This window comes from Engraulis encrasicolus, chromosome 3 (assembly GCF_034702125.1).
Source record: "Engraulis encrasicolus isolate BLACKSEA-1 chromosome 3, IST_EnEncr_1.0, whole genome shotgun sequence".
In the NCBI taxonomy this organism is placed as follows: domain Eukaryota; kingdom Metazoa; phylum Chordata; class Actinopteri; order Clupeiformes; family Engraulidae; genus Engraulis; species Engraulis encrasicolus.
This window is the reverse complement of record NC_085859.1, coordinates 57,479,199-57,489,679: the sequence shown is the minus strand read 5'-3', so window position 1 is coordinate 57,489,679 and position 10,481 is coordinate 57,479,199. Positions and strand designations below refer to the sequence as shown.

Here is a 10,481-nt window from a genome sequence, read left to right as displayed (position 1 = left end):
TATTCAGAACATAACGTAAGCCATATTTCCCAGTAAAATGGCAAAGAAGGGATCTACATTATCTACACTGAAGTCATACACATCCTAACTGCTGCCCTGAAAACATTGTAGGCTATTATTATACTTAGATTATGTGATTTTTAAAATTGCATTTGTTTGTTTCAAAAGAAATATGCTGTAGCTCAGTTTTGCAATTGCATATTATGAATATAGGCTTGATAAATGGCCACATCTTAAACACTTATTTTTTTACCCGTACAGAAAGTAACCGAACAATGTTTCTTACGAAAATCATAGGGTAATGTAGGGGCGCAAAAAACTGAAGTTGGAAAATCAAGCTGTTCTCGTTTCATAGCACACAACACACAGGTGACACGGATTTCCCACAGAATAAATAAAATGGGCTACCACGATGATTTATGTAATCACATTTGATGTTAATTTTATTTTAATAAATTTATTTGGGAAAAAGAGAATATTTTCTAAACGGTGAAGGACATGCCACTGGAGAAGTGGGAAGGAGTGAACTCTCCGCGGGTGGTCATACATCAATCTGCCTCATCAACTTGGGCAAGTTCCCCCCCCCCCCCCCAAAATCAAGCCATTGTTGTTAGTTGTGGTGTGTGTCATGCGGTAGAATATTGGCGAACGATCGTTGCATTTAGGCCTAACAAAAAAGATGCCTATTAGTTCTGATTTCCTTTGCGCACGTTACGCACGGGTTTCATACGAATTAAACTTTACTAATTAAAAGGTTTGCTATATCCTGCGAGGCCTGATTTTGCTTCTTTGCGTGTTTGTGTGAGGCGAATGGCTACTCCACAGCATACTCACTATGTTTTTTAACATCTGTGCTTAATTAAGACATCTTGCATCCGTCCGCGCCGCAGTCGCGCTGCTCCGCTGACTGATCTCCCCCTGTGCCCTCTCGTTACGATGCTGCTCTGAAGCAGGTGCTCGTGCCACGAGCCTGCTGGGCGTCGGCCTCCTCGTGAAGTCCGTGCCGTGCGGAGCAGCAAGAGGAACTGTCGCTCGTGAAAGATCACCTCCAGCACCTGCACGGAGAACGTTTCCGTGAACAGACAGCCACAGCGTGAGTGCGTCCTTTTGACTTGGTGTGGAGAAACGTGCTTTAAATGAGGACGAGATGGATGATCCAAAGACAAAATATGTGCAACTTTACGGCCAGTCCAGTGCATACCTGGCTTGGCACGTCGCGTTAGCCGAATCATCTGTATTTTACTGACTTCTTATCACAGCTGTGATGTCTCACTAGGAGCCATGGTAATGAAGGCATTTTATTGGCTATCAATTAACGGCAGTGTGCCGAGCAAAAGCAGTCCAAAATACTAGTCTAGTCAAAATGCCACTCTAAATAACAAAACAATATAATAATAATAACAATAATAATAATAATAATAATAATAATAATAATAATAATAATAATAATAATAATAATAATAATAATAAACTTCGTGGGTGCGTTTTATCTGTGAAAACCATATGTCATTACAAATAAAGAATAACGACAGGTTACTTTCATACCCAGCTTACACAGACCTGTCACATCTACATTCTGTTCTTCTTTTTTTAAGAAAAGAAAACAGAAAAAAACTGCATTTCATTTCACGTGTTTCTCCCAAACAGAGGCAGCTGTTGTGCTTCCGCCATGCAGAGCACATTAAAACATTGTGAGAGAGGGGGAAAGGCATTCGGGAGGTAAATCTCGCCTGTGTGACAGTCGGCCAAGGAAGAGTTAAAGGGAGGGGACGAGGACTGTGACACGCCTCATTGGGCAGATTATGTGCAGCAAACAAAAAGTGTGTATGCGGGCGCCAGTCAGCCAGTGCCGCGGCCCCATCTGCGTGCCTCTCCATCGCTCTCTGCTTCTCTCGCTCACACTCTCGTTTGTTCTCGCCATACACTCGCTCTCTTGCGCTCGCTCTCCATTCACGATTCACAGGGAGACCGACAGCACTATCACTTCCAAGCAGGCGCGCGGATATGTACCACTGACGGGCACGGGCTTCAACGGGGAGACACCGAGAGAGTTATCTGTGGAACAGACTCATTTTATTCCACATAACCCTTTTCCCCTTATTTGCGCTTTTATCTGGACTTTGTGGATTACTGCTGTTTCTTCCCAATTTAAGTAAAAGGTGAGTCTTTTTTGTTATTCGGCAATGATGACAGTTGCACGGGACGCCACTCTAATCCGTTGGTGTTCAGTGACATGTACAAAATGTTGTTCGGCGCTGCAGCGAGGCACCACTGAATAATAACCCCGTGTGCAGATAGACAGGACGAAAAATGCTGAATGAAATGATGGGTCAATGGGTTCGCCCCGTCTTATTTAGAAATGCGCATATATTGGCGTCTCCATTCTTGTATTTAACTGAAATGCATATTCATTGGACCTTTTGTGCGGGCTTTCCCTCCCGCGAGAGATCAGCCACAATAGAGGGGACCCTGTTTGGAGCTGCTACACGGAGAATGCCCGTCTCGCGTAAAAGAGGCAACTTTCTGTATTTAGGCGTTACATTTCGGACCACATTTTTAACAATGCGTAAATGATGTTGACCCAAGCAACAACAATGACTACCTTTGTAACATTAGCAAATTTCAAACAACCGCGTGCAAAAAATGGCAACTTTCATCCAACCTCGCACGCCTATGGAATGATAATGCAGCGGTTGTAGACTCCGCGCATTGCCGACAGCCTATAGAGTAGAGATGACCAACCAAAGAGGACCGTTAGATCTACAAGTAGCCTACATGCATGCACAAATAAATCGTAACTGCTCGTTTTACCAAAAAAAAACCCTGCAGCCTAAACGCTTGTCGAGAGACCGTTAATGCCGTTTTAACTAGGCCTATAACTAGGTTAGACACGAGCACACATAAACACAACTTCACATTGTTTAGGCTACATGCGGTTTTTTTTTTCCAGAGGTGCTTTTTTCAGAGGACATATATTCAAGAACACAGCATAAAACACGAGAGACCAGTAAATGGTGTGATTGTTAGCAATAGCCCATTATTACATTTATTTGCATCTAGTTATTCCTCAAGTGGTAAAGGGCTGACCGTTTAGGGATACTCTGAAATAGGCCTACCCGTTGGATAATATGTTGTTTCTAACACTGAATAGTGTACAGTAGGCCTAACATTAATTTTATATTGCTTTCTCTCTAGGGTGGCATAAGGAGAGAGAGAGAGAAAAAAAAGTGCCCATTTGTGTGTGTGTGTGTGTGTGTGTGTGTGTGTGTGTGTGTGTGTGTGTGTGTGTGTGTGTGTGTGTGTAACCTGTGTGCATTTTTGTTTTGTTTTTAGGCCTATTTATTTGTGTTTTGTCTGTTGTGGCTTGCGGGCTGTTCTTTTCCTGTAGAATTGGTTTTAAAAGGATTTAAAATCTCTCAAAGCGGTATTTTACAATGGTTAATAATGAAATCACGCTCGCTTTTGTCAAACCAAGCTTAGGCCTCGTCGTGGAAAACGTTAAGAACATCATAATTGACTCCGCGTGCTGCCTTAATTGAAGTCTCGAAGGGAAAAGTGGTGGATTATGCAAATGGTCGAGCATACGTTCTCGCGTGTAGGAAGGAGGCAAAGGTTAGCTGACACGAGATCACCGACTCTGACAGCCCTCCCCAAATCCATTCGCCACGGCCGTCCAACACCAAACGCCCGCATGCTGGCCTGAAACGGCCGAATGTGTGGTGGTCTTCAGCGGGGCTGCTGTAGTCAGTGATTTTGCTGTATCCAATATACTGTCATGACGGCTGAACCTTGCACTATTTAATTGTAGACTAATCTTGAAATAGTAGGCCTAGGTGTAAACGGTTTATTCAAATCATTTTTCATTGGAAAACGTTATCGTTTTTTAATGGAAAATAGGCGATGTAGACTATTCCAAACACACAATTGTTAACAATAGTCTATGCCTGATAATAGGCCTAATAATAATAATAATAATAATAATAATAATAATAATGATAATAATAATAATAATAGATCTAATAATATTGATAATAATAATGTGCTATGCATTTAAAACATAGTCTGTAGATATTCGTTTACCATGGGTTGATATGTGCTATTTATTTCATTCCTCAGCTAATTATAACGTCTTGATCTCTGCCGTGCTACTCATTTTAATACCCATCGAATCACACTGACATCACGACTAATATCATGAAAAGCAATTGGCATGCTTAGCACGGAAGACAATAACATTGTGATTATGCAAAAGCTATTATTTTTAATTGTGTTTGGTGCACAATGCAACAAAGGTATGTTTTCTTATTTTGATATAATGAGACTCGAAACGTAAGCCTAATTGTAAAATTAATTAGGCTACCAGTGTTTGACTATTTCTTTCATTTATGTTACTGCTTGAAAGGTTGGGGTCTGTGTTTTGTGTTCCCCTGCCAGGAACTTTCAAGGACATCACAATAAATATTATTGAATTTAATTCAGTTCAATCAATAGTATGAAACATTCCTTTTTTCACTGATTGATCAATTAGCCTTATTTTACGCTTATTTCTTTACAGTTTGAAGAACCAATTCATGTATTTAGCCTACATGCTTCTGTTTTAGACATGGCAGAATGCTCTGTGTCAGCAATAGAGTTTTGGGAAGTGTGGCAAGCAATCCAATAAGACACAACACGTTCAAAATGTTAGCCATTATGTTTGCACCACAATAAAGAAGAAAACAAAGTATTTGAGTGCTCCAGTCACCTCTGGCCTTGCCTTTGTTAAGTGGACCAGCTTGATTGTTGACTTGATTTCTCCAATGTTTCGATTCTTCAGTCCTGTTGCCCAGCCCCTCTTCTCCCAAACATTTTATGTATTTACATATTGCTGTGTTAGGTATTACAGAATAGGGACAGTTACAACTTCACAAGAGATATTTGGAAAGTTTGACAAAGGTCATTCATTGAAATGAGTCTCCAATATTTCTAATATTCAATCATATCTCTACTCTCCCCCAAGATTCTGTAATATGAATGGCATTTTCGAAGCTGTGAGTTCATGTAGCAGCTCATTAAAACATGTCATACCAGTGTTTCCCCAATCCAAGCAAGGATTTTCAGGTATTTATTAACATGCTACTGTTTTAGACATAACAGAATATGGCAACTAGTAGAAAGCTGAAATTGGAAAGTGGAAATTGGTCCTTCAGTCTCCAGTGTTTCTAATCCAATCCAGTCTTCTCTCTCCTCTCTCTCTCTTCCTCCCATCAATGTATTTCTTATCCCGTAAAGACTTGGCCCCTATTAGAAATGTGCTGTTATCAGAATGGCAATGACCAAGTCATAATGCATTACTGTGTAAAGGCCATGTGCAATGTCCTAGTAGTGTAGTACTATGATAGTTAAGTCTTTTCAATGCCTATTACAGCGTTCGCCGTTCATGAACTTCGTCAGCAATGTTTCTAATGTTCACTCCTCTCTCATATCCTCTCTCCATCTCTCTCCCCCCCATCCATCCATCCATCCATCCATCCATCCATCCATCCATCCAGGCAGAGTGCCCTTCAGCAGCAGCAGCCATGGAGGAGTCGAGCCCCCAGAAGCTTGTGGCGTGGGACACGGACGCCAAGGCGGTGCAGCAGTGCCTCACGGACATCTTCACCAGCGTCTACACCACCTGCGACATCCCCGAGAGCGCCATCTTCGGGCCCTGCGTGCTCAGCCACACCTCCCTGTACGACAGCATCGCCTTCATCGCCCTCAAGTCCACCGACAAGCGCACGGCTCCCTACATCTTCAGGGTAGGCAGTGGGCACGCACGCAGCTAGTCCGTCACACTCACACCAGCTTCCCGCTCACCCGTCTCCTCTCTCTCTCTCTCTCTCTCTGTCTGTCTCGCTTCTGGGCTATGGGCAACAAAGAGCATGGCTGTCGTGGCGTGATCCGTGTGTGTGTGTGTGTGTGTGTGTGTGTGTGTGTGTGTGTGTGTGTGTGTGTGTGTGTGTGTGTGTGTGTGTGTGTGTGTGTCGTGATGATGACTGTTGGGTGATGTGATGTGTTCTTTCTTAGTGTGTGTTTCTGGGTCCTCCTCTCTCTCTCTCTCTCTCTCTCTCTCTCTCTCTCTCTCTCTCTCTCTCTCTCTCTCTCTCTCTCTCTCTCTCTCTCTCTCTCTCTCTCTCTCGCTCTGACACACACATAGATGATGCTTAGACACTGGCACAAGACACTGGCTGTGGTGTTGACTTGTACTACTACTAGTGTAATCTTGGGGGTTTACCAACCCAAGCATAAGGGATTGGGGCTTACCTTCCCAACATGGTGCCATCTATCATCCATCATCACCCGCACACCCACCCACCCTGCCTGGCAGGCTGGCAACCAGGGCTGGGTAAATCTGTGGTGGCAGTGAGGGGAGGGAGAGGGAGAGGTGATGGCTGGCTGTGTGCGTGGCTTGGTAGGGGTTTTATTGAGGAGCAGGTGGCTGGTTGTAGGGCGGGTTATCAGGCGGGTAGAGAAGGGGGAGCGGGAAATGTGTCTATCTTCCTATTCCCTTTGCCCTATGGTGGTCTGCTTCCCCCCAGACCCTCTCTGCCATGCTAGCTGTCTAAGTCAACACAGGTCCTTCTCTGTCTGATAAATGTGTTCCAGAATGCGCGCTGGATCCATCTTTTTCTAAACCTCTGTTTTATTCCCGCTCTCATCGCTTGTCTGTTCTCTCTCTATGTTTCTATCGGCCTGTTTTGTTGGTTCCATTACGTTGGTCTGTCAATGTGTCTGTCTCCCATTAACCATGTGCCACCAGCCATCCACTCATCCCTCTGTCCCACTAACAGATCTACTGCTGCTAATGATGTGTTTGTGTGTGTGTGGTCCTAAATCTATATCACTCTCTCTCTCTGTTTGCCTGTCTGTCTGTCTGTCACTCTCTCTCTCTGATAGATTCATTTAAATCGCATTTCAAATGCACTTTATAGACATGGCTGTGTACATCAATGTTGCCAAAGCTTACAAAAAACAATAGCATAAAAGTATTGAGGACATAAGAACATCAACCCCTTTGCGCAGAGCGTATGTTATAACCTTACCATCACCAAAATTGTAATGACCAAGTCGGCTCTCAGTGATGTCACAGCAATGTTCTTTTTTGAGGTAGTTGAGTCTTTTCAGCAAAGCCTGAACGGGCCTGCCGGCAGGCCCATCTGCATCTGATATTAATCTCTCTTTTTTTGTCTCACCTGTGCAGGTGGACACGTCGGCGTCCAACAGCTCGTCGGAGGGCCTTATGTGGCTGCGGCTGGTGCAGTCTGCGCGTGACCGCGAGGAGCAGAACCTGGAGGCCTATGTGAAGAGTGGCCAGCTGTTCTACCGCTCGCTGCGGCGCATCGAGAAGGACGAGGAGCTGCTGGTGTGGTACGGCAAGGAGCTGATCGAACTGCTGCTGCTCAGCGCCTCCAGGGCGCCCGCCAAGACCAAAGGTGGGTGATCGCCACACCGCCACCTCTCTCTCCCAAGATTGTCCCTAAGTGCTTTTTTAACAGTCACATCAAAAAGTGAAGTATCCTTCCTGCTCCTGTTCTTCACTATCTTGTGCATCATGGGAAAGGACTGAGTTCAAAGTAAGAAGGAGAGTTACCGGGGCTTCAGCTGTGGAAGATTTTTTTTATTTAGAGCAGTACCAAACTAACGTTCCGATGTTACCACGTTTTCATCAGAGACTCAACTCCAAATAAAAGCAGAAAATAATTATCCACATCTAGATGGTGCAGTGACTCTAATTCCTGTATTTTTTTAACCATCTCTGGCCTTTCTTTTGGAAATGCTGCTATCATAGTGCCTCTGCAGGGATGTGATGGAAGGGAGACCATTTCACAGATTTCAGGATTAGTTTGTTTTCTTCTTAGCAGTGTATCCACCTGTTAATAGACCAGTCCAATAAATCAGGGTAATAGATTTTTAACATTCCAAAATCAGACATTACTGTATATATACAATCTGTGCATTAGGACAGAATGACTGACATAACCATTTGTATTGTCCATATTTTAAATGTTTTTTACTAGTATAAACGAATTGATGTTCACACAATTGATGTGCTCACAAAACTCTTAGTTTACCCACCTCCTATCTGTGTTTAAAAAATCCTGATCCATACATGGTTGCAACTAAGTACTTGGTAAAATTTCACCTATTAATACTATACTAGCAATTTACCATTTATTGCCTCTTTCTTGGCCTCAATAGACTCATGGTGTTAAGTGTTCAAGTCTTGCTTCAAGCCACCAGCAAACAATGGGCGTAAAACATGTGCACCGTTTAGTGGGCCATAAAAAGAATATGAATTTTGCATGAGATTTTAAAGAGCATTGTATTACATGGTTTCATTTAGTACACACTGTTTTATTCAAAGCACCTCTGCAGACTACAATACATTGTACATTTGTCCCAATGGGTATTATTCTCAAATCTCTGTAATGGGGAGCGCAATCTTTAGAGTCGTTTAGTGTGCAAAGGTTTTATTTTACTCCTTTGCCCTTTTCGTCAGCTCTCTCTGTCAATTCTACTGACTCCCTCTCTGGCATATTGTTGTTGGTTATACAAACAGTACTTTATTTTCTTTCAATATTTTGAATTTAATTCCGACATTTTGCAATTGTGTTTTTTGTGATTTATATACCAAAAATGACAAATATTCTAATTCAGTAAGTCCTTTGCCCTTACAATGAACTCTATTCATAGAATAGTAGAATTTGTTACTGAGCATTAGTTTCTGCTTCTCTTCTGTGCAGGTTCCCCTCCGTACCTGTGTCCCGACTGCAGCCAGCGCTTCCAGTTCGAGTTCCCCTTCCTGGCCCACCAGCGCTTCCGCTGCACCAAGAGACTACAGAGCCTCGCAGGGTCCGACGACGACCCGAAGGACGTCGGCTCGCCTCTGGGCCTCACACCAGCCCGCACCAGCCCCAAGCTGGGCCGCCCCGACGGCTTCCCCAACCCCCCGGAGGCCGGTAAGCCCGCCACAGACTTCCACAACCTGGCTCGCGACCTGGAGAACAACCGGACCAGCCCGCCCAGCGACAAGGAGGCGGAGATCTCCAGCGAGAGCTCGGCCAAGAGGAAGTTCTCGGAGATGGAGGAGAACATGGGTCCTCTGGGCCTGAGCAGCCGGAGCAACGGGCTGTGTCTGCCCATGAAGTCCAAAGAGGAGCTGGCCACCTCGGCCCGCGAGTACCGGGGAGCATACGGCCTGGAGGAGAACCACCGGCGCACCTTCTCCCCGCCTGGCGCCGACCTGCTGGGCTCGGAGGGCAAGCGCAGCGCCTTCACCGAGGTCCGCAAGTCCCCGCAGAGTCTGAAGCAGCAGCACGGCTCCAGTACCAAAAGCTCCAGCTCTTCATCATCGTCCTCGTCGTCCTCCTCCAACACCGAGAACAAAGACTCTGGCAGAGCAGGTCGTAGCAGTCCCTTGGATAAGCACTCCTCCAGCACAAGGCAGGTCCTGGGCGAGACCCAGTCCCCACCACAGTCACGGCTGGACCCCCTGCCCCCTCCGTCCCCACACCTGGCCAGCGCCTTCACCTCTGTGGCCCAGCAGGTGGGTGGCAGTACGGGCTCGTCCGAGAGGAAGAGCGCTTTCAGCCAGCCCGCACGCTCCTCCTCCTCAGCAACCTCCTTCCCCCAGCTCTCCCCCTTAGTCATGGCCCCCAAGCTCCTGGACTGCCACCCTGCGGTGGGCGACACGGTGTCCTCCAGCAGACTGTACCAGGCTGACCACCTGGCTGCCAAGCTGCAGCAGGCCTCGGAGCTGGGAGGTGGCGCGTGCCCCATGCCGGGCAGCCTGGCCAAGCAGAGCCCCTTCCTGTATGCCGCGGCTGCCGCCACCGCCTTCTGGCCCAAGAGCACGGCGGCGGCGGGCCCCATCCAGCTGCAGGTGCCCTCGGCGCTCACCCTGCTCCCACCCTCCTTCACCTCCCTCTGCCTGCCCGCCCAGAACTGGTGCGCCAAGTGCAACGCCTCCTTCCGCATGACCTCCGACCTGGTCTACCACATGCGCTCGCACCACAAGAAGGAGTTCGCCATGGAGCCGCTCGTCAAGCGGCGGCGCGAGGAGAAGCTCAAGTGCCCCATCTGCAACGAGACCTTCCGTGAGAGGCACCACCTGTCCCGACACATGACCTCGCACAACTAACGCCACCTCACGCCATCCACCACCACCACATCCGGCACTGGCACACTGGCACGGGCACACACTAAAACAATTCAGTGGTAATTCAACAATTAAATAGTACTCTGGGACGAAATAGACTCCAGAAGATGGGAAATCGACTCTGAGTGTTGAATTAATACCGCATTTTCTTCTGTGCACTGACACCGGCACAGCTTGTCACCACAAGGACATGGGGCAGGGAAGCACTGGGGTCAGGGGTGGGGGTTGAGGGTGGAGGACTGGGGGGAGCATGGTTGGCGGGATATCACAATAAACTTTTGTGCATCTTTTTTATTTATTT

At 46.3% G+C, this 10,481-nt stretch overlaps 1 protein-coding gene across 1 annotated transcript; it reads left to right on the top strand.

Moving 5' to 3' along the window:
• The first annotated feature begins 1,985 nt into the window (after nucleotides 1-1,985).
• prdm8b (PR domain containing 8b) lies at nucleotides 1,986-10,162 on the top strand. Its single transcript, XM_063194604.1, has 4 exons — nucleotides 1,986-2,159; nucleotides 5,532-5,780; nucleotides 7,223-7,454; nucleotides 8,766-10,162. Exons 2-4 carry the CDS (start codon nucleotides 5,559-5,561, stop codon nucleotides 10,160-10,162), a joined length of 1,851 nt encoding a protein of 616 aa, XP_063050674.1. The 5' UTR covers nucleotides 1,986-2,159; nucleotides 5,532-5,558.
• The last annotated feature ends 319 nt before the right edge of the window (nucleotides 10,163-10,481 follow it).

Excerpts from the sequence above, each read along its gene's own strand:
- prdm8b (XM_063194604.1), top strand. The coding sequence starts at position 5,559 with ATGGAGGAGTCGAGCCCCCAGAAGCTTGTGGCGTGGGACACGGACGCC. Across the intron at positions 5,781-7,222 it reads CGGCTCCCTACATCTTCAGG|GTGGACACGTCGGCGTCCAA; the intron begins GTAGGCAGTGGG and ends TCACCTGTGCAG. Across the intron at positions 7,455-8,765 it reads GGCGCCCGCCAAGACCAAAG|GTTCCCCTCCGTACCTGTGT; the intron begins GTGGGTGATCGC and ends TCTTCTGTGCAG.